Raw genomic sequence first — 24,143 nt, 5'->3', positions numbered from 1 at the left:
TGAATCTCCTTCCTTGAACCCTGGTAGAAGTACCCTGGCATGGCACGTCCACTAATTAACCTGTGGAAAGTAATTATGTAGAGAAAGGGTACCTGCAGCAGAGGTTTTAATTCTATTTCACTTAGACAAACCCATCAATAACTTAGACAGTTTTTGAACTTAAATTCATTTAAGCAGTGATAAATCTTCCAAGATAAGGTTGAAAACAGCAAAATTGTTTGTATTCAAGAGCATCGTGGAGCCTAGCAGTAACTAGGTGGGTTTGCAGTGCATAAAATCTTAGAAGGGTTTGGGCTGGAAGGGACCTCAAGGATCACCCAGCTCCACCCCCCTGCCACAGGCAGGGACACCTCCCACTAAAGCAGGCTGCTCGAAGCCCCATCCAGCCTGGCCTTGAACATTTGCAGGGATCCACAACTTCTCTGGGCAAAATAACCCCAAGAAGCCAAAACCTGCTTACTTTCTGAGAAGCAGAGCAACCTTCAGTATTTTGGGTTGCGGGAATAAATATGCACCGTGTCTTTCTATATGCAGTGTGGATGTAACCCCTCCCAGGACGGTGCAGGTTGAGCTCAGCACGGCGCCTAAGCAGCCCTTTGTTTTGCCATGCTTCAGTTCTGGAGGCTATGAATCCCACATTTTCTGCTAGCATGAAACTCACAGAAAAATACAATGCTTTTTCTTTTGCATTTGGTTTCTGGAACACTAACCGTGCGTCCTGATATTCTGTAAGATGAAATACAAGTATTCGCCACAAATGCCTGCAGCATCCAGGAACTCTTCCTGGGTCATGTTGCACAGCTGTAAGCCGTTGATATTAAAATGGGAAAAGGAAATGCAGTTGGCATCTAGTTTGTACTGGTCACAGCAAAACTGCAACCACTCACAGACGTTGTGCTTACTCCAGTACTCCGGGTGGATGGATGTCCAGAAAGAATCAGAATCTGCAACATATTTGGCAAGAAAGGGGAACATTGCAATGCAAAGCTCATTGTGCACTTCATTTTAGTAAGCATGCTTCAGGCAAAACCGATCCCTCTTCCTTCTTGTCTTCTGACTGCAGACTTCCTTCCCTATTCCTTCAGAAAACATCAGGACCTGCCTTGTGCATTTTACTGTCTCCTGTTGTCACACAAATATTCTTATTAATTGTCAGGCATATTGAGAGAAACTGTTTACACGTACAAAGAAAGATAACACACCTTTTAAAAAAGCAATTAAAAATATGAAAAGGTCAGAGTACAGAGTTTGTGAGAACTTGGCAGCGTGTGGTAAAAATGAGTGATGCATTCCTAGACTGAGCTAACCTTTTGTCTCAGGCGTTGAGGTACTCTCCTTCGATGACAACCGACTGTGCTCTATGGCAGATGGGTAAATGCCATTCATTTGTTGCTTGCTTTTCTCATAATTCCAGCAAGTTCCTTCACTCCGTTAATCTAAAATGATGTTGTTAATGTCGCAGTAGGGAATGTTTTTTGTTAGGTTAGAAACTGAAAAATGCATTACTCTTAACACGCCTTCCACCGGAGAAACATTTCTGACAGGTAAGAGGAAGTGTGAAAGAGCTTCTCAGTAAAATTGCCAGGGAATTGAAACCTGCAGCTACTTTGCCAATTAAATTAGCAGGTATCTCTCCTCAGCAATGCAGGTACCAGGCGAATGTGTAGAAATATGTATGTATTTACGATACACCTTTTTTTTTTTTTTTTTCCCCTAGAAAAACTTATTTTAAGTATTCCTGATATAAAATCTAGGTCTGGTGTGATAAAACCCTATGCTGCAGCTAACAAGCATAATCTGTGACTCACACTTTTTTGTCTAGAAATAAAAACACAGGCTTGTATTACTGAAGTAGCTGGGCACGTAGTGATGGGCAGTCTGTAAAAAACTTTTTTTTTCTCTCTGGGAGCTAGACTATCACATGCAAAGGTCTGAGCTTACAATTTTCTCCCGTCAGACGCCTCTGCATGTACAGCTAGCTTTTTCAGGTGACTAGAAATATAGGCAAGGGCAAGACTGTGTCCGTTCTGTATCCACTGAGATAAAGTTTGGGAGAATAGATTTCAGGTCCGCATCTTGGAGTCTTTATTTTCATTCATTCATTATTCTGTTTGCTTCTCTTATTTTAAAGTTTTTAAGGATGGCTAGCAATTTCTCTCAGGTGAGATTCTTAATCAGTTGCAGGAACACCAGCCTTGAGAGATTATTGATTTCAGAGCCTATCAATTTAGGGGCTCTAAATTGATTTTGAATATATTATCTGTATTATTTCATATGCTCTTGAAGTAGCCTTGTTACAGAACAGTAAATAACAGCAGGAGAGCAATCAAATATCATGTGAATGAAAGTAGCACAATGGAAGCAGAAATAGTTTAGTTTATTTTTACCTCTCATAGCATCTTATTCTGGACTTATATTTCATGATTTCTTAGTCTAGCCATCCTTTTTTCATTAATTCATTTTCAAATGAATCCTGAACTTTTGATTTTAGGCACTGCTTGTATGACATCGTAATTCAAATTAGGTTATGATAGCACTGCAAGCAAGGTGGATTGTACCTGTCATTTGTCTAGACAGCCAGTTCAGAGTGCAAAGTGATGCAAATAGGCTGGGTGAGTTTCCACAGTGAAATTAATTCAAAGGGTTTGAAATTGTGACAGAATAACTGAAATATGGATCTTGCATCCTACGTGGGCTTCTGTAAAATAATTAATACTTCTAATTATAAGTCCTAAAAGTTTACAGGGGAATTTGTGGTTGCTTTCATGAATCATTCCCATGCTATAAATATCTTCATCTGTATGCACATACAGAATTAATGTAATCCTGAGTGCTGTGTTTTAAACCCTGAGATGCTACTGTGACATCCTGGTAAAGCAAAGAAGTGGGCAGAAGATCTGGGTCTGGCTTTTGGGCCCCATCGCTCGAGGATATTTGAATCTGAGATTTTATTCAGCTCCTTATTTAAAAGGGAAATCTGGTGAGCTTGACATTGGATCAGCTCCTCCGAGCCCTGCGGAGTGCACACACCTGGCTGTGTCAGAGGCTGGAGGCTTCCTTGGGGGAGAATGGGAGTGCTGGAAACACCAGGCTCACAGGGCTTCTGCCAGCAAAAAAAAAAAAAAAAAAAAAAATCACTTCAAAATCAAGCTTGAGCTCTACAAAAATCCCAACTGTAGAGGCTGCTCAAGAGAAGCAGAAGGCTGAATCGATCCCTTTCTGGACAGGTAGACTTTTTTTTTTTTTTTTTAAATCCTGTGCCAACAGCCTCCAGCCCCCTTAGGGAACCTGGAGCACCACCAGGTCCCCAGCTAGGCAGAGCAGACTGCGGAGGGGCCTCGCTGTGGGACCGGGCGTGAATCCAGCCCTGGGTTTCCCAGGCTGCGCCGTGAGCTGCGGCAGCGAGCGATCCCAGACCCTTTTGCTGCGTTTGTCTGCAATAAGCAGCCGAATGACAAGGTGACGGCACTGTCTGTCTGCCTGCAAGTGTTTGATGGCTCTTCTTTTCGTAGAATCATATCATGAAAGAAAAGTACGACTGTTTATTGTGCCATTCCACAGGTAGACTGAATAATCTTGAAATATTTTGGCCATTGGTCTTGAAACTTTGACTTGACTGTGATAAACATCAGCTTTGCTGGCAATATAAATGCCACAGCATGTTTCTTTCATGGAGCAGCACTCATCTGGTCTCATTTCCTTGTTTGCTTTGGCTTTGGGAAGGCTCAGATATTTTTTGGAATATTCCAGGGCTCTGTGAAGCACTAATGTATATGATGAGCATTCAAAACGTGCTGACACCAAGCCGTCCTATTTGCATGTGCTCTTGCCTTTTGGTTCTTACATCTGAGCTAAGCATTCAGGGGAGCTTCCCCTGCTTGGCGATGGACGTGACCAAGGTACCGTGCCACCTCGAACACCCTGCTGGAAGAAAAGGTCGGCCAAAGGCAAAACCTCTCCGAGAGCTTTTCAGGTTTTCTTTTAGTGAAAAAGAAAGGGGCAGGTAGAATTTCATACCACCGTGCAAAAGCGCAAGGGGAAAGCCCTCCAGCAGGAGAGGAGGGGCCAGGTAGGTCCCTCGGTGGCAGGGGCCTGCCAGGAGCTTGCCTAAAGGAGGGTACCTGGAAGGAGGATGGTGAAGAAGAGAGCCTGGGATTCACACCTTGCCCTTTACACCATTTTGAGGTGATTTCCACTGCCCATTCCATTATATTGGCTATTTTACCATGGTTCTCCTTAAACCTGAATATTGGAACCCCGTTGTGCTGGCCAGTACCAGCTTCTGGGGAATGGCGTTTGCAGACGTTATCTCCCTGGGCTGCAACTTCAGTCTGTGGGCTTCGTTCATGTCCCCCACTGGGGCTGCACTGCGAAAATGAGCCTCCTGCTATTTATCGGTGGTGACAAGCAAGGCTGGGGAAGGCACGAAGTCTCAGGCAGGTTCAGGAGCACAGGCCAAGTAAAAGACAGCTGCCCAGGTTGTCCTGGGATGCACTGATCTCTGCATGGCATATACAAGCCGATGTCGTGTGTGTGCTTACAGGGGGGAGATACTGCTTTTAGCCATAACAAAACTGGGCGGATGCATCACAGCCAGTTTATATATAACCCACTTGTAATATAAGGCAGACAGATCACTCCTATACATTTTGGCCCACCTTGTTGTCAGCTGGAAAAGATATATTTCATTTAGACTTGTTTTAATTTTTGGAGACAGAATTTCTGTACATTTTAGATATTATTTTCCCTATATTGATATTTCTATATTAATTTCCAGCACTTAAGTGCTGGAAAATGAAGAAAAGAAATGAAAATGACACAATATTTTAGTGTCACAGATTTTAGCTTCCTCCACTTTGTATAAAACAAAAAAGATGCCCCCTAAAATACAAATCCTGATATGTTCTGCTCGCCAGAAAATGAAAACACTAAAATGACCAATGTGGGATGTGTAAAGGGTGACTGACCCTGCAGTTCTCCTCCTGGGAACACGAGGATGGCTGCCTGTCCCAGACCGAAGGTCCCACTAAGCCAGGGTCCTCTTTCTGCTCGGGTTTGCAGGAACATTTTCACATTTTCAGAGGAAATATTTTACTTGGACTTGTACGTATATTAATTTAGGCTTGTACATAAAAATACTAGTGTCCTGCTTAGCACAGGAGCTGAGCCCAGCTATAGGCTGTAAATCAGTGATCATCTGACTCTCTAGGCAAACTTGCCATCCCTTTTTTCCAAATATATATACGGTTTATACATAGTTCTGTACATTAATAACATACTTCCATGTGGAATATGTTTAAACTTGACCTTATACTTTGCTTCTAGTGAGTACAAAGCAGGTTTTCAAGAGACGCATGGGTCCCAGTCCTTCAGCCTGTTACTGTGATGAGAAGGCAGTGCGGGCTGAGCGTTGTGCTGACCTACGTCCTTCCCTGGCTGCCCTACGACTGCCTGGGCAAAGCTGGTGGCACTGCGGGAGTGGTTTTGTTTCTGTGTATTAGACATGTTCAGTGTGCTCCCTGGCTGATGTGGAAGAAACGAAGGAAAACATGAGAGGACTCACAGGTTCTACAAGGTCAGCTTAAATTTGATACAGGGAAGAAATTATTGTAAACATCAAGAGTGTATGGAAAGCCTAAAAGCGTCAAAAATTGAGCAATAACAAACATGCGGAGAAGGAAATGTAGCTCTTACCATGGTCAGCAAAGGCTAATTATCTCCCCAGCTCAGCTTTGCTTAGCAAGAGGGAGCCTGACCTGATTGCTGCACAGGACCCTGCATCTTAGAGCTGAGGAAGCTTTGCGCTTAGCTCCAGGTGGAGCTTGGTTTAGCACAGCTGCGGGGTGCGCACACCGCACTGCTGTTCACCGGCATGAATGCAGGGCTGAGCAGCCGCTGAGTCACAGAGCTTGCACTGATAACCAGGGATCACGCAGCAGGAACGCTAGAAATTGTCAAAATGACTCTGAAGGGCTGCTTTGCCCTTGGCAAATGCTGATCTGCCGGTATCAGAACTCCCCTTGGGATTATTTCAATTTCAGTTCTTTTTTTCTTTTTTGTTTTGTTGTTGGAAAAAAAGAAAGAAAAAGAGAAATAGGATGCAATAGCAGGCAAATCTAAGGTAAAAATCAAGGCAAAATAAGAAGAATTATTGTGACTGATCCAAAAGTAAATTGAATTGCATGAGGTACTTTGAAATGCAATTTAAATTTTAAACCAGAATACTTTCTGTGACTTTTGTCATTTCAAATGTACTTTAGAATTTCATTCTAAATTGGATTGAAAACTAATATTAAAGCTCTCTATCTTTATATATTTGAATAAAAATTCAATTTATGCAGGGCTTTGAATACAGACATTTAGTTGAAGCAAGATTTATGTTCTACCTCATACGTCACACAAACATTGAATGGACAAATTCAGCAATATTGAAGCAAAACACTAAGACCTCAATGGTCATGGATTAGCACCAGGAGAAGCCATGTGGAAAGTTTTTTCTTTATTACTCCAACTGTGCCTTGGCAGGAAAGGACTTTTCCTTAAGACCAACAGTGTTCTCATTTAAAAGGACAAAAATAGCTTTGTAAGAGAAAAATACTGCACAAAACCATAAATCTTCCTTAGCCACAAGTTTGGCTCAGTAACGTGACTGGGTTGTGCTACCTTTCTTTCCAGAGCCTGTTGAATGATTTAGCCTGAGTGCGGAGAAGAGTATCAGCACTGTTTAGGAGTTTAAAGCAACTGTTTCAAAGGGAGAAGATTTGGAATGAGTTCCTTCGGACAGCTGGGATGCCCATGTGAGATGCGTGGCCTGGAGCAGAACGGGCTTTCCAAACGCACAGGTAGAGAATTGCATAGCTCTCCATGCATAGCCCATACTTCCCTGCCCCAGTTAATGCACCAAACTGTCCTTTGGGAGTTCCTGGTTGCATTGTGTGTATCACCTTGCCACAAGAGGGGAAAACATCACTGAAACACAAAGCACTGTAGAACTAAAACTGCTACTGGTTAATATTCTTCCTTTATCTTGCATGGCTAGTTATAAGCTTTAGGTTAGTCAGACTAGAAAAAAGAAAGGGTATAATAGCGGGCTCAGCCTGTTTGCTACATGATTAGAATTGAACTAAATTAAATTCAAACCAGCCATAAATTTTTGATATTGCACATTCTTTTCAACTGGAGTCTGTCTACATACCTGTCTGATGATCACAGGTGGGATAGCCTTCTTCAGTTGTCCCAAATAACTCTGTCCAAGACATCAGGGGATCACAAACCATTGTGTTTGACAGAAACGTGCTGTGGGTTACTGAATCCAGCATCACCTTGAGATATTAATACATTAGTTGAAGATGATAGTATTAAGAACCTACTTTATGAGTTGACAGGCATTATTTCATTGTTGTGGATATATAGATCTGTGATGTACCATTGGCCACCATCACCTAAACTTCAACCAAAGCTAATGATTACCTCCTGAAACCTGCAGTTAAAGGAGCTAAGAAATTTAAGAGCAATGCAGCTGACAAACACACCGTAGGTAGTTTTACAGTAAAGATGATTGGAATCACACATTCCTAGGGAGTGAAGGATAAACCATAAAATAACATTATGATTAACATTATGATTTAATGAGATCAGTGGTAAAAAATATTTGAGCAAGTCCCTATACAGTCCGCATGATGAAAAACATCATTCCAGCCGTAAGGATGCTCCCTGTGTCCATAAGACACTGCCACAAATGTCAGCCAGTGTAGAGTGTGAGGAGATTAACAAGGTCTGAGAAAGAAATGTACTTTCAAAGAAGATTAGAAACTGAAAATTTATGTGGAAAATTGGGAAACTATTTCAGAGGTTGCACGCTTCAGGAAAGATGATTCTTGCACCAAAAGTGAGACAATTTTATATATTTATATAAATAAATAAAAAAGTGAGACAACTGCAGAGTAAAGTAACAGAGAACTGGTTATATTTCAGTGAAAGAGATGAAAAAAAGCATTATCTATGACATGAACTAAAGTTGGTACAGAAGAAGAGAATTTGTGGTCCACTCCCCTCCTTTATGCATGTATCACATACATACGTGCAAGTACACACATATGCATTTTGCTGTTCTTCATGGCTAAGACTCATGATACCCATGACCCTGGACTACTTCATATGCAGCTTAGTAGAAATGGTGATCGTTTGAGAGATGTGAAGGAAAGAATTAAGTGGAATTTAAATCCACAGCACTTTATGTCCTAGTTTCTTTTCTGGGAGAGAGAAGAATTGTTCCATGGACTAGCTGCTGTGAATACATAAATGGACCTGATTTTGGCTCTTGCCTTTCAGAGTTCAGACAAAACTGCTCAAGCCAGTTTGGCTCTTTTCTTCAGACCTAAGCTGCTTCTGCCTTTCATAACTAATTCCAGCTTGGGTAATTTCTAGCAGTAAGACACCTGAGCTAGTTAATAGGATAATATAGTCTTAGAGATCAACCCCAAATCCAAAGATGTCCAAATAGCTGCATATAGTGAGAAAATGTGAAGGATTCAAAAGTATTCACAGATAAATTACAGAATTGAAAGATAAGTCCTATCGTAATGTATGTGATGTACTGATGAGATATGGAATGTGGAAACATTTAGGAGGCTTCTGAAATCTTTTGATATACAGGAATTTAGATGTAGGGCAAAGTAGTATTTCAAAAACATTACATTTCCACTTAATCATATCATTATGAATAGAACATATGAGGATTTAAACCATTAATCATTTTAGTGAATGTATCCAAAGAGTCTCTCCTCTGTGCATCTCTGCCAAAGGATTTAGTGTGGAATAGCTCCTGCATATATATATACATACATATATATATGTATGTATATATTTATAATTGTGCTTTTGGATGAACCCCATATATTCAGTGAGCAATATGGAATTTTGCCGAATTCATGCAAAGCTATCCATATGAGTCTACCATGTCCTGTCTCAGGTATAGCAGGATTGCCAGAATTTAATATTCGAGTTTATGATATGATTTTTTTATTCATTTGAGTTACTGGCCCACACAGAGAAAGGTTCCCAATGTCATATCTGTTCACAAATAATTTAGAAAGTCAAAACAGCAGCATTCTGAATTGCTGCAGAATATAATCCAAAAGAAAAGAAGCATAAAGTGCTTATTTAACTTCTTTTCTTCAATTGCGTTTATGCTTAATTCCATTACTGGCATGAGACGATGCTGGCTAACAATACCCAGAATTCTGAAATTCACAGTGTCTGGTAGAAAGAAGCCAAGCATTCTGTACTGTTGTGCCAGTGTATTGACACGTGTCTCTGTAAAACAAGGGATTTGACAGCTATTCATGCTTACTACCTGTGCAAAAGGAAATTAGTGTTTGACACACCAGAAAATCAATTCTGATTCTCTTGAAATCAATGCAAATTTTTTTCACAAACTTCAACAGAAGAATTTCACCTCTCATTCCTCGCCAAGGGGTGGCAGGACAGACACACGCAGAAGAGCTGGATAGAAACAGAGTGGCGAAGAAGGGAGGGAGAACTACAAGTCACTGATAGCCCACTTCTGTAATTCTGGACCTTGCCAGAGATGTACCTACATCTGTGCAGTCAATGATCCCTGTCTGGCACTGTGGCAAAAGGTAGAGACCTCCAGGACACGTGTAGTGACAATGATTTTCCCAACCATGCCCTCGGCAGCCAGCATACCCTATTTCCCTGCAACCGTCACCCCCCAGGCAGCACAATGAGCAGCCGGCTGTGAATATACCCCAGTACCAACTGAGTAGGCAGAAATAAACTCCCGAAAGCCAACTGCAGTTTTGGAGAAGTGAATAGAATATCCCTGCAGATAATTGGTGAGACGTGTTTTAAAAATGATTGCCAAGATACCCAGTTCAAAGCATCTCCACAACTCTCCATACCTGCCTGCCCGCAAATAAGATTTCACACAGAGAAATGTCTGGAGTGAAATCCCAGTCCTACTCAAGACAGTTTTCCCCTCAAATTCATCAAGGACAGAATTTCACTGTTTATTTCTACTGCTTCTCAGCAAAAAATAATTTCTTTCTGACAGTTTCCCAAGTTTAAGAGTTACTTTTGCTTGAAACCGAAGTGAAAAAATGTGAGAGGAAGGTGAATTCAACACATTCTCTTTGCGGTACAAATCATTTCTCATTTGACTTTGACTTTTTTAGGCTATTGCTTTTAGTGGAAAAAAAAATAGTTGGAAATAGTGAAGGCTTAGATAAAATAATATGTTACATTGCAAGGCTATAATCATTTCTCCATCTGGGTAAGATTTAGCTAGAAAAGGATGAAGTTATTAGTATTTGCATTATTACTGTCCAAATGGTAACGACAGTTTAGTAGATTTAGTGCCTTGCTTGTGAATTTTCATGGTGATTTTTTCCGAGGTGGAAAGTCGATTTGCACAAGTTAAATGATACTTGGGAAAATGGATGAACTATTGCAAGTGAAGGGGAATCTGAAACAGAGCCAAAGCCACTGGATCTGGGAAAGTTCAGAACTCAGCACATGCTTGGTTTCATACTTTACTGTGAGGAAAACCTGTTTGTCCAAACTGGAAAACTAATTTTGTGAAGTGGATGGGCAGCCTCAGTCCCTGCTGAGGACTGGACCTGGACTCACAGGTGTGGGGCAAAGCTGTCAGCACCATGTCCCACCTACAGGCTAGACCACATGCTGTGACAGGCAGCAAAAGCCATTTAGGAAGGAAAAATCCTGTTTTACCCATATGCAGTTTGTACTGTTACTCCTATATAGAGCTATGCATGTTCCAGAAAATAATGTTAATTCTTAATATCATTAGCAAAGGTAATCTCGTTTTAAATATTTATGCAAACAGGATATTGGTGTGGGTCACATCAAATAGTATTTCACTATTAGCTGGTGCTGCTTATGTACACACATACGTATCTGCTTAAATACACTTTTGGGACACAGAAAGGGGAAGAGGCAGTCTGTTTAAACAACAGGAGGGCTTTACAATATTGGTTTTGCTCCAGCTGGTGCCTGGTTGGAAGAAGCAATTAATTAGCTGTCACATTACAAACACTCTCTTTTGATTTAATGAGACAGGTCTGGATCGTTAATTTATTAAAAAGCATTTGTTGGGGTTCATGCATGTCTCCTCTATTAATTCATTAAACCAAAGTCAATTGTTTATCATTGAGAAAACAGGTGATGCACAAATAGGAATGGCAGGCAGTACATCAGTTGGGTGCCTGATAAATCATCACAGCAAAAACACCTTGGCAGCTGACAGCCCTTTTGAAAATAGAGACTTCAATAAAGAAACGGAGCTTACTTGTAGGCAGGCGCTTACTCCTGATGCAGCAGCTAAATCCAGAAGGTCTTGGGAGCAAGGGGGAGCAGGAGGCTTTAACAGCAGCACAGCCCGGCACTTTGGAAATAAAGCCACCTGCAGGACTGTGATATACGGAACACCTTACAGACAGGTTTGTTTGGTTTTTCAAGTTCTTATACACACCCCTTTTGATGACAGTGATAGTATATAGTATAACACAGCCCAGAGAATGGGGGAGAAAGAAACATTTTGAAGTGCAGAAAGTTTACCTTTATTCTGTATTGTTTTTTTCTGCTTCTCTAGTGTTGATTTACGTAAGCCTGACTCTTGGACCACCTTAAGCAAACCTGGTGTGTGTAACTACTTGAACTGAGGAGACTCTTTCACTCTTTCTTTTACATCCTTAGCACGTAGGAAGGACTATTGCATTATGCTCAGAGATCTCAAAGCCTGGGGAAGTGGCATCCTCACCATTTACTTCTGACAAGGACCGGGATGCAGCAAAGTGGCTGGCTTAAAATCATGGAGCAAACCATTGACAGTGTTAGAGGAAGGACATTGTTCACCTGATGCCAAGCAACATCTCTGCCTGGTACATCTCACAGTGCCTCTGAGATCCATGAAAACCTACTGGGCTCTAGCTGAGATGCAGCTACCTTTAGGTCTTAAATGACTGCAAAGTGATTTGAATTTTCATGAGGAGGATGCTTGGCATTATTAGAAGCAACAGATCAGAGACACTGACAGTGGAGAGAATGAATTGGAAAATAAAATGAGCACATCTAATATAAAAGGACACTTCTTTTAAATATAAATGAGGAAGAGCTTTGGTCAGCCTAGATCAAAATATTTTTGTGCCCCTGAGCTCCACGTTAATTAGTAGTCTCTTGAGGATGCCTGTGTAAACAGCTTGAGTTAAAGATTTAGGCAAGTATGACACCTCAGTTCTTCTGACAGGTGCTATTTCTAATACTGAAAATACCTTTTCTTTTATGTTTTAGGTGGGCATTTGACTAAGGTTTTCCTGTCTTCTGAAACTCCTCAGCTAGAATTGTCATTCAGGGAGGAGAGGGGGAGACATTAAATGAGACAAATACTGTGGCATTAGCTCCCAGGATCCCTTTGGTTTAGTCTTCTGCTTGTCTTTTATGCTCCTGCTCGAAGCAGAGGCACTTATTTGCCCCATTACCGTGGTGTCAGGGAGCCTCCCCAGCTTCATGCTGCTGCTCCTGCGCATGTCTCGCTGCGAGGAAGGGAGCTGCACGCTGTGGCCCTACGGAGAGGTGGCCCTGGTGCAAGGCAGCGCTGTTGCGTGTGTGAAGGCAGGCAGAAGTGACTCAGAGGGAGCGTCACGCTGCATCTCCCCAGTGCAGAGAGGTACGGCATACCAGGACACACCGCTGGTGGGGCTGGTGGCGGCCACCCAAAGGCAGTGTCCCGGCCAGCCAGGTCAGGGCAGCACGATGTACTGGCATGCTCGCCTTCACCTACACAGGAACATCACTGGGGCTTCGTCTGAGGGCTCTCATGGGGCCCTGCTCTTTTTTCTTGCTTATTTTCTTCTCCTGCTTTTTTTTTTTTTTTAAACTGACTAGATTATTTATCTCTCGCCATTTTTTTTTAATTTATTTCCTTCTCACCTTTCTTCCATCTTCCTCCACATTTCTTTAAAAATGGCCAAATGCTCAAGTTTGCTTCTTCCAACGGGTAAGATGCTTATGTACTGTGACAGCTCCATCACAAGCAGATCTTTTCAGAAACCCAGCCCACCACATGTGTAAGGCCAAATAAATGAGGTTGTGCCATAGCTAATCAGTTTGTCCAGAGCAATGGTCTGGGTTCCTGCAGTGTGGCTTTTGCATTGATACAGCAGAATACAGACTTTGAGTTCATCCTGACAGGAAATTCTTGCTAACCTTATAAACATCAACAGCTCTATAAAGAAGGAGTGATATTTACTGTGCCAAATAACAGAGAGATCTGAAAGGCTGTGTAAACACAGTATGATCAGTATATCCCAAAGAAAAGAGCCACAAAAAACCGAAAAGATTATTTTACTTCTCTTTCCCTTCAACAAAAATAAAATAATTAAAATCAACTCAGTTTGCAAGGGTGTAGAAAAAGACTTCTCTCTTGATGCTGTTGTGAAGGCATACTTGTCTCTGCACTGCTGAATTCTCAAGGCGGCACTGGTCCATGCTGTGTACTTTGTCTTGCACTGAACTGCCTGAGCCTGGGCGCTCAGCACATGAACAAAGACTTTGCAGGTTTAAATAGGATTGACTGGGCTCCTGAGAGTAGCAGGAAGAAGTTATTATTGGATTAGTCCATGACACCATCTTTCACAATTTTTAATAAAAGTGCCACTCACAGAGCTTTGCAGACTGATCAGAGAAGTATTGCTGACAAGTGCAAATGGACACTAAAGATTTCCACAGTGAGATGTTTCTGATCCAAATGCAGCTCAGATTTCCACTGGCTACAATGAACTTTGTTCACAGTCTATTAAGCTGGGTTCGCCTGATATTCCCTCAGTTTATGGCCCATTATTATTTTTTATCTCTTGCAATCATCTGAGTGACTCCACGGAGACTTTGACTTATATTATATGGTCTGGAAAGTGTGCGGGTAAAACAAGAATGATAATGCTAACTGTAAATACTAACCTAATTTTTGATTTCAGCTATGGCAGCATAACCTTGAATAACTCTGTTTCTTCCACTCTGAAATAATGAACACCAAACAACATAGGACCAGCTGCCCTGCCATAACGGAGGGTGCAATGAACACACCTCTCTGTTAGCATGGTCTAATTTTGTGCACCTTGGGTCATACATCTCCCAGGCACCACAGCCCATCCCAGTGAGGTCTGCATTGCCTGTAGCAAAGAAAGCCTTCCCTTCATCAGTTTTTCCTTCAGACTACCAGTCAAAATGTCAACGGAAACATCCAAGTACCAATGAGATACCAAATATCAGTGAAAAGTCCCTTATCAGCTCTACTCAGCATACCTGAGACCATAATGACTTCATGGTTTCTCTCATCCTGATACAAAACTAATCTGAGTGTCTTTTTCTACAGCAGACATCAAAATGAGCAAGGTAAGAGAAAAGGCTTCTATCAGCATTTCTAAAAGAGAGGCAACGTTAAGGTTAAGTGACAATATAACAGAGTACATTAGAAAAAATCACACAACCAGTCTCTAAAATGAAAGATAGGCATTAAACGCCCATTTACAGTTAACACAATGGATGAGATTTCTTGGAACAGCTTGGAGGGCTCTTTTAAAGGGATAATACTTACAGTACATGAAAATATTTTTTTCTTCCAGCTACACCAGCAAAAAAAACCCCTATGATTGACTTTGTTTTCTCCATTCAGAACTGACCAACACCAAACAAGTCAGTGTCAGCTGCCCGGTCATAGCAGGGGATGTTATGAACACACTGTATCACATCTTTATCCCTGCATATGTAGATCCTCCAAACAAGAATCATGCCAATTTTCCCAGAATATGCAGAAGTTTCTGAGACACCTATCTGGAAATACTTTTACTGGAAAAAGACATCCTACTTAACTCAGTGATGGACTGACTATATTAATTAAAGCTTTTTGTCTCTCACAGAGATGCCCTCACAGATCCTGACATACTTCTGAAGAACTGTAAGAGAAACAAACATCTGGAGGTTTAGCAACATGCATGAAATACATTAAATAAATATTGCATCACCGCCTCCTCAAGCGTGCAACCCCACCGTGAGCTGCCGTCAGGGATCCCGCCCTGACATTTGCAGTGAGGGTAAGTAACAATGTTCAAAGAATCTAGGTATTTACGTAGATTTTAATATTACTGGGATATTGCTGTGATGTGATTGTGTGTTGAATTTCTTAGGCACCTAGGCTGCCACAGATGTGGTGTTCAGACAGTTGACATGACTCTCTGTGAATCTGTTCCATGGCCACCCATGGGGAGAGCAATTCAGAGAAAGAGCCAGCCACTGATTATGTGCACAGTCATGTGCAAAGGAGACTAACTTGCACTGGTTCAGTATACAGCTCCCTAAGGAGCTAGAGCCTGATGATCAGATCGATAGGGGAAAACAAACAAACAAACAAACAACAAAAAAACAACAGAATTTTAGATTTTTTCACATTCCTGTGTTTCTAAACCTACTCCAAGCCTCAATGTATTCCTGCCATGATCTGCTGATTCCTGACAGTGATTCAGTGTGTTTACCTTCTGCAGCACTGCAACCAAAATGTGATCGGACCATAGGTAGATATGCCCAGACTATCTCATTTCTGATAACACCGTGGTTCTCAGCATTGACCAGAGGCATGAACAGTTAGTTATCCAGGTTTTGGTTGGTTTTATAGCATATGCTGATCTCCAGCAAGTTTTCACAGTCTCCTAAAAAGGTACCAATTTTCCATGTTCTTTTCTATGTAATCCCTGAGCCAGTACTACTGACTAGAGACAGATGAGTCTATTAGTGATGATACAATTAGTAACATCTTTAAACAAAGCTGCAGAACACCCCAAGTTCCCAGCATTTCCTCTGACATACCATTCCCTTGTATCGTAGAGATCTTTTCCACCAAACAGGGTAGGGTTGAAGAATGATGGAAGCTCTAACAATCTCCTTGGCATTAGCTGGGATGATTGCTGTATGTTAAAAATACACATTCTGCACATTTTCTGCTCTAAAAGATTTTTTGTGAGAAGCCAAGTTGAATGTTTTCAGCATTAGAATAAAAACTGGTGGCATAAATAAATATTGAGAAAAACAAAGGCTGACTAGAGACTTGGTGGTGAAGACTAGGCAGCACCTGGGCCTTTTAAGTTTGGAACTGGTGACAGGTCCATAGCTGAAGACAGGCCAGAACAGAAACATTGGTTTTCCAGACAGTTCAGCAGCATGATTTTGACTTCTCTGTAGCAATGACTGCTGTGCTGGATTCACTTTAGTGAAGAAATGTCTTTGTGCACTTCGTGACTCAAGAAATGGGATTTTCCACACCATGGGAGAAGTTGTTCCTTTCTCTTCTGCTTTGGCCTCTCTTGCTTGACAGAAAGGAAGCAGGACCATGGACTGATCTCAGCTCACCAGGATGATGAAACATTTCTCCTTTTAGCCCCCATTCTAAATACGTTAGCCACCTCCCAGTTTTAGATGCTATAAGTGGGCAGCTGCTCCATCTAACAACAGAATCCCTGCTAAGGAATGTCAGGTAGAGTGAGAGCCATTTCTCTCATGTCCACAGAATTGAGAGTCACACACTTACACAACCTTCTGCTGTTTTTTAAAGGGAAGAAAAATCAAGGGTGTGTCTTTGACCTTTAAAATATGATGGGAATTCCCCTACGGACTTGGAGGGGTTAGGGAACAATGGTGTAGATCAGTCTGAGACAGCTGAGGGGTTGGAAAACAGTAGTAGAGCTCAATTCAGTGCTATAAAAATGATCATCCTTCTTAAATACCTTTCGTTTGTTAGCAAGGTCCATAAAACCTCTACAAGGTGAAATAAAAGTGCCTATTTCTCTCGGAGGTCTAGGTGGCCAGCGTTCATGTAGAGGTCTATACATGAGATGTCTAGACTTATCTGAAAGCCATCCTACCTCAGGATCTCAAATTTATTCTGATCTATGAACAGTCACGTATATACATTCCTCATTTTGTGTCCTCTGAAACAAATTTTCACCTCTCTGACTGAAAACTGTGGGACACTAAGGAAGGTTGTTGTGAAGGCATGCACATACACAGTAGATTCCTTGTTTTAAAAAATCTGTGTTCTGAGACAACATATTTAATAATTTTTAAGATAGGCACAAATTTCCTTTCCTATTGACAGAGCCTAGAAGGGCCTCATTCATTAACGTGGTGCTTTAGTAAGTGTAAAAAGTTGCACATGTGTTCACATCTTGTAGAATCTTAAGCTTTATAAGCTTGAGTTGTCCCCTTTCTTTATTTAAGGTCAGTGCCTTAATTGTAGGACTGTAAAGCAATCCTCCTCATGCTTTGGCCCAGGGAATTATTGCAGCTTAATGAATTAGTCCATGCAGTTTTAAATCCTCTCAATTAGACTGATTAAAAGAACAGTGAGCTACAGCATGGCTGTCTCATAAACAATAACAGACATAGGGTCCTTAGGCAGAGGCAGAATTTCAGTGTCAGATCCTGCATCTTGTGTCCTAGTCCCAGCACCACAGGACTGAAAGGCAGTTTGCCCTGAGGTCAGCTTGGCTGATAGGCAAGTTCTGGAGACGCTGGTGGGTTTGGGTGCCTCCAGCATGGTGGGTGAGGAAGGGTGACCCTAGGTGGGTCCTAGTGAGGGTAAGGATTGAGTGTGGAACCTGGTGTTTTTGTGGCTGAAAAATACAGCTGTTAGAAATGAGGATTTTGGATATCGTTTGAGTAAAATCTGTGAGTCTGTGTTCTATTCTGGCCAACATGACAACTGTGGGATTTTGTGGTAGTCACTTTGTGAAACTTCTGAGTGAAAGGTGCTATATGATCAAATTATTATTAGTCTTTACAGGAAAGTACAGGGAAATGTTGTATGCTAACTACCCTGGCACAAAGCAGAGCCTGGAAGAGATCACATCTCTTATCCTGAATCTACTGAGCCAGAACAAAGCAGAGGGAAGGGCAGTAAATATATCTTGGGAAGGGGAAGCCCTGCAGAAAGCACCCAGCCAATTCTGAGAGTTGGGAAAAAAATTCCCCTCTTGACTCTCACAAGTCATCAGCTGATGCTATGAGCTATGAGGTTCAAAAACATTTATTGCTGCCCCTCTTTGCATAACTGCCGTGGTTACTCACGCTGCTGCAGTTGTTGAAGCCCAGCTGCCCCATTTGCCCCACGATAACCTCCTGCAGCAGCAAATTCCACAGCCAGCCCTGCTGTGGAACATGTTCCCTTTTAGGGATCACTGGTGGTCATCCTCATTCTTAAGACACATCTCGAAGAATGCAATATCCTATTAAAGTAGCAGCAAGGAAGCTGAGCCTTTTCCTCCCCTGTGTGTTTTCAGTCTAGTTTTGCATTACTCCTCACCTAAGTCAAGAGAGGAACAGAGCCTCTAAGAATTTTGTACCAAATGAAATATACATAAAGTACTAATGAATGTTTCATGTACCAATGAAATGTTTTGTTTCTTTATGTACCATTTTGTACCAAATGAAACACTTTAAGCCAGGGCTGAATGGACACTGACACAGCCCTGCTGAGGACGCAGCGTGGCAGTGGGCTTCCATCCCAACAGCAGGCTGCCAGGGCACATTGTGCTCCACGCGTAGCCTCTGGGTTCATGCTGCAGACTCCAGGGCATCAGAGCCTCTGGTGGGACATGCAAGGGTCTTTCTGTCATTCCCAGCAAATACACAGTGGGACACACAGCCAGCCACCAACTTCACTGTGCTGCTTGGGGTGGGGTGGTGGGTGGTGGTGGTGACAGAGGGCCAGAGACATCTTTGCTGCTCCCTTAGAAGCTGATGAGGCAAGACATCAGTAAGTCACGGGTTAGGCTGGTCTGAGAGCGCCATTTGCCTGTGGATCACAGAGGTGTTTTGAGCTGTGTCTCCTCCCCACGCTTGCTGTTTGTGCAAATCAGTTTTCTCTCTCACATGCCTGTAGTGAACCAAAAAGACAAGCTTTTGTTGAATGGGAATGGGTGAAACATGAGATCTGGCCCTTTGCTAGCCTGGTATAAATGTTTACATATTTTAATAGTTCTAATTAGTATCTCTTTAAAACATAAGGGTTATCTAACCCAGAAAAATTGATGACATTTGCTCAGGTATTGATCCCTCAGTGTCACATCCTTCGCTTTCTATGACTGCTTTGTCTTTTGGCTCATGAGCATTCAGGTCCAGTGACACAACTTGCAAAGCTAAAATCAGTAGCCATGGATGTGACCAGCCTCACGCAGTGCTCGTGTGCAGGCTCCCCGCTCTCCCCCCAAGTCGTGAGAAGCAGCTGGAAAAGCTGTAACAAAACTCCCAGCTGCACCATCACTCACAGCCTCGGGTTTAAACAAAAGGTCAATGTAGTTCTCAAGTGAGAAACTTTAGATTAAAATATAAACAAATGAGTGAGAAATGGTGCCAAGCTTGGAGGGATTAAGGGATTCAATGAAAGATGAAACTTCAAAAAGTGTTTGAGCCTGTTTCTTAATCCTTGAAACTGAAAAGCACAGTAAAGTAACCTCTTAATTGCTACACACCTGTGCATGCCTTTGCCACTGCCTGCAAAGGCAGCACACGTATTTTAGCAACCAGAAAGATGGGCATCTCTCAGCCAAAGAGCTGTTCACAGTTCCAACTAAATGAACCCTTTTCTGTGTATGGGAAGGACAAATTCACTCTTACAAGTACAAAGGCTCTTCTATGAACAGCAACAGAGCAATGTTACTCCTGGCCAAATTATCTTTTCTAGATGGTGGGTCAGATAGGTAGGCCTCTTATAATCGGGGGAGTTTATTCTTGCTAAACTGCTATACCACTCATATTGCATGCTAGTTCCTTGGAAGAAAGCATTGCTTCAAGAGTCCTTTCAGACTATGGCCTGGAAGCTCAGCAGGCTACTGAGGTCCTTTGTGCTTGAAGTACAGCCCAGGGACCAAAGAAAGCATCCAGCAACAAGAACACCTCTGCATGGCTTCTTGTCTTGCCATGTATTTCTTTGGATGAATACAAACATTTGAACTTTCGCTTCAGTTTAATCCTGAAAATAGGAGTAGCAGTATGTCCTGGTGTACAGAAGTGCAGTGTGTTTCCCTCGATATTTGCAGAGATCACTTGAGCCTATTTCAGTGCTTCACTATGTTGAGTTTCTCCTTCAAATGACCTTGTAAGCTATCAGTGCCACAGCCAGATGAAACTAACCCTTAACTAGGCGGCTTCCAGAAAGAAATGAAAACTTTTGTCTGTTGTTTCTCAGGCACTCTGCGCAGAAAAGGAAGCTTAATGCTGCCAGTGTTGTTGGCTCAAACAATGCTTTTGACATTTCAGGAATTAAGCATGAAGGATTAGAGGATAAATGGCACGTTGTTGTAGATGAAGAATAATCTTTAACCCTTCACACGTCCCAGAGGTATATGTGCATTATCTGGATGGACAGTGAAGAGGCACTGGGGAGGGGGTATTTGGGCTTCCTTTCATCATTAGAGGTCTATATTCATATCTGAACTTAGGGGAACTTAGTGGAAAATCTGTAAATGTTAGGTTAGTGAGTGATGGAGGAAGAACTTCAGCAGGGGCATGCTGCAAAGTTTCCTGTGCATGACAGGAAATGGATCAGAGGAAGTGTTAATATGCTGAGTTTAGGTTCTCCAATTTACAATGAGCAGGTAGGTCAGTGGCTTTTCAGCCACTTCTGCAAGCAGGGAAACATCCTGGAAAGATTATCACTGTGGTGCTGCTCAGGATTTTGCAAAAGCATCAGGGGAGCCAGTCCTTGCCTTAGCTTAGGTGTCGGGCAATGAATTTTGATGTCAAGCAAATCCATGATTTAAAAAATGATGTTTCTATTTCAGTAGCATATTTCTGTTGTTCTTCAAGAAAACCATTAGCTTATATTTTTATAAAGTATCCCACAGTCACTGGAAGCTCAGCAGTGCTCGTCCTTTTGCTCTTTATCCTACAGCATTAAAACAGGAACATACATTACCATTTTTTCCATGTAAAACTGTTTCAAAGAAGTTGCTTAAAAATTGATCAATGTATTTTTCTCTTATTATAGTTTCTTCTGTTAAAATACTTTGCAGTTTTAAAGTGATGTATTTAAGGAATTGCTTTGCTGAGACTTAGATGCTCTGTGAAATATAGCATATACTTACTAGCACACAGAACTCCACGCAAGATTAGGACAAGAAACGAAGGTTTATAATCAAGCATTTTAGGACTGAGGAAGAACTCAGAAAATCAAATTATCCCGGCCACTGAAGCATTCCTCACTAATGAGGCACATCAGCACTAGAAATGGAGCCTGGGAACTATGTTTCTGATCAAAGAGGAGAGAAAGAGAACAAGCAAGGGAGCAAGTCTGTGGAGAACAACAGGAATAGAACCATATGAGTGCAGAAATGAGGAAGCAGAGGAAAAAGTGACAGAAGACATAGCAAGACCCGCCTAGAAACCCTGGGAATCTCCAGTCCAGTCCATTCTTCTGTTTTGAGGCAGAATCAACATCTAGATAACTTCTGACAATTCTTTGTTCAACCTCTCTTAAAAATCACCAACAAAGAATGTCCCTCAGCTTCCCCAAATAGTCCATTGCCATACTATTTCAGACAGCTGGAAAGTGGCCAAAACGCCCCAAACACCTCCAGTTCTGTAAAAAGTGTTGTTCAAACTTCAACTACTACAAATGATAAAGGTTTTTAATTCACATGAAAAATGAGATCAGTGCAGCATCCCCTGTTATGCCCTGGCACTAGGGCAGGGCTGTTCCACTGGCTGCCAACAGCAATCACACTTTTGGCTATCTCATGTCCAATTAGTCATTAGATTTGACCTGGACTTGTTTAACAGATCTGAAGGGATCAGCATTCAAGACTATGTGACTACAGCTCTGCAAAAATATGATGGATAATGAACTGAAATCTAGGGTAGGATAGATTGTTCTTGCCAAAAGGAAAGTTAAACATCATTATCTTACTGAATCTTCAGGATTAAGTTACACTGATTTAGGGCTACATGAGGGCACCGAATTGAAACTTTAACATGCTTTAGCATATACACATTGACTTCACGCACTTAACTGATTCACCTCTACATTTTTTGATAGACAAATGACAGCCAGAGGTCAACCAGGAAGTCGGGGAGCTGAACTGGGAGCTAACAAAACTCATGTTAGTTTCTGCAACCACTGCTGTTTTTCTTTTTACATGGACCTCAGCTAGGAACGGTATGCAACTCCTATTACCACTCCTATTAGTTTTCCATTATGTCGGCTTACAGATCTCTCCCAAGCCAACTTCTAGTGAAGAAGCTTAGAAGGCACGTCCTCACTTCATGTCCAACTCCATTTACAATATTGAAATACTGTCGGGTCTTGACACGCTCAGGCTGTACCAAGGCCAAGTCAGATAGTAATCAGTTGTCATGCTTTGAGAACATTTGCTTGTAATATGTCTCCGTACATTTCTGTAAGGGAGGAGCTGCAGATGAGGTGCCCAAGAAGGGCAGACACAGGGAACAATGGGGAATTGCTCTCCTATGTGTGTGCACAGAAAATGAGAAAAGTGCCTTTGTTCACCTTTGCTGGAGGGGGTTTGCAGTGCTGTTTTCAAAACCTCAATTTCCCCTTTGGGACATCTCAGAGTCTGTGTTAGAACAGCATTAGTGGTCCTATAGGTTAGACACAGCTTACAGAATGAGGATACAGTTGATATCAGGTAGTACTTTTGCAATGACCAATAACGTAAGATATACAGCCACAAGGACCATTCATCCTTCTTGCTTAATCAGTAGTTCACAGTATTATTTGTGCTATTTCTTTTTCATGTAAACCTGTGAACAATATTTCTTTGGAGGAATCTCCAGCATCATAAGGATTTTTAATAGGCATTTCAATTTTCAAACAGGAACAGTCCTTTAGTTCATCTATTTTGCCTGGAAGAAGTCTTTATTGTTAAGCTGACTGCAGTCCTCATTCACCAAGTCACCTGATGAGGTAAATTTTAGAGTGTGATTTGCATTAAGATAAATTAAAACCTTTAAGATATACATATAGTTAATTAAAGGAAGATAGGTAGCATCTATCTGGTTCAGCTGTCATTGCAATATTATTCCTGAAGTGAGTACAATAGTCACCCATATAGAATGTTTTTTAGAGGAGAATGTTGAAAGAGCTCAGCATAAACCATGTTTGGATAGTACAGTTTGCCCCCATGGGTTAAAAAATCCTGTTTAGAATTACCTACTAAACAAGAATAAAGATGGAGGAGACTTATTAATGGCAAAGACTCTTTTCTGCTCATTCAGGCCCCTGTGAGGTATTCTAGATTCCAGGCACAGTTGTATATTTTTCAAAGTTTGAGTATGCTTCCATTAAATTTCTGTCTGTTATTTATATATATAAACATCAGTTTGTAAATACTTCACAAACTGGAACCCTGGTCTGAAACTGGTTACACATCTGTATCACTTGGTTACAAAAAGCATCAATTGACTGCCTGCAGTAGCCTTACATAAGACATATACAGTCATTTTGCAATCATCTCTCTTAAGAGCTCATTAGGAAAACAAAAAGACAAAGAACAAACAGAAGAATAAAACCATGATCAAGGAAAGAATTATATGACTTTGGTCACTGGGAAGCCTCAAACTTACTTCAAGCAGAAAATTTTCAATAAAGCATGCAATTAGGAAATAGTCCATAGACCATAAGACGGTTACATAAATATCTGAGTCTTTGTAGTTTTAAACCAAGACACAGTTGATCTTTAACTTACGAAGTCTTTTTGTGTAACTGCAGGGTGGAAAAATGTTGTTTGTTTATTTAAAGTCTACTTCCATTAAAAACAACCAAAATACAGGAGAAGAATAAGAGAAAGACTCTTGAAGGATACATGCATGTCTGGAATCCACAGTGATGCGTGAAGGAGCAAGACAGGTACATTAAATGTATCTCTCAGTCATTTTAACTTTGAGTAACTGTTCCTTCCTTTCTTGTGGAATACATGCCAGAGAATCGTTCATCAGCTGAGCTCACCCCAGTCTTTTTGTCAGTACTCATCAGTGGTATGGGGTGGTTTGTGTCCAGAATATCTATCAGGCATGGATTTTATAGCCTGTACTATCAGGCA

At 41.5% G+C, this 24,143-nt stretch overlaps 1 protein-coding gene and 1 long non-coding RNA gene across 4 annotated transcripts in view; one reads left to right on the top strand and one right to left on the bottom strand.

The window, feature by feature from the left end:
- The window catches only part of ELF5 (E74 like ETS transcription factor 5), a 21,876-nt gene extending 10,428 nt beyond the window's left edge, over window positions 1–11,448 (bottom strand). For 2 of the 3 annotated variants that reach the window (XM_083838444.1, XM_083838446.1), the window contains exons 1-3: window positions 11,330–11,448; window positions 7,196–7,322; window positions 711–944 (exon numbers count right to left, since the gene is read on the bottom strand). In XM_083838444.1, the coding sequence (XP_083694570.1) occupies window positions 711–944; window positions 7,196–7,319 (358 nt within the window). In that variant the 5' untranslated portion in view covers window positions 7,320–7,322; window positions 11,330–11,448. Of the gene's footprint in view, window positions 1–710; window positions 945–1,307; window positions 1,437–7,195; window positions 7,323–11,329 lie in introns of those variants that run through there. The other variant, XM_083838445.1, reaches the window with a different exon arrangement.
- On the top strand, window positions 11,344–24,143 carry LOC310900435. Its single transcript, XR_014585127.1, has 5 exons — window positions 11,344–11,480; window positions 14,955–15,128; window positions 22,121–22,240; window positions 22,920–23,008; window positions 23,813–24,143. It is a non-coding gene; the product is annotated as an uncharacterized lncRNA (long non-coding RNA).

This window comes from Anser anser (genome assembly GCF_964211835.1).
Source record: "Anser anser genome assembly, chromosome: 5".
In the NCBI taxonomy this organism is placed as follows: domain Eukaryota; kingdom Metazoa; phylum Chordata; class Aves; order Anseriformes; family Anatidae; genus Anser; species Anser anser.
The sequence above is the reverse complement of the archived record's forward strand: the minus strand, read 5'-3'. Positions and strand labels throughout refer to the sequence as shown.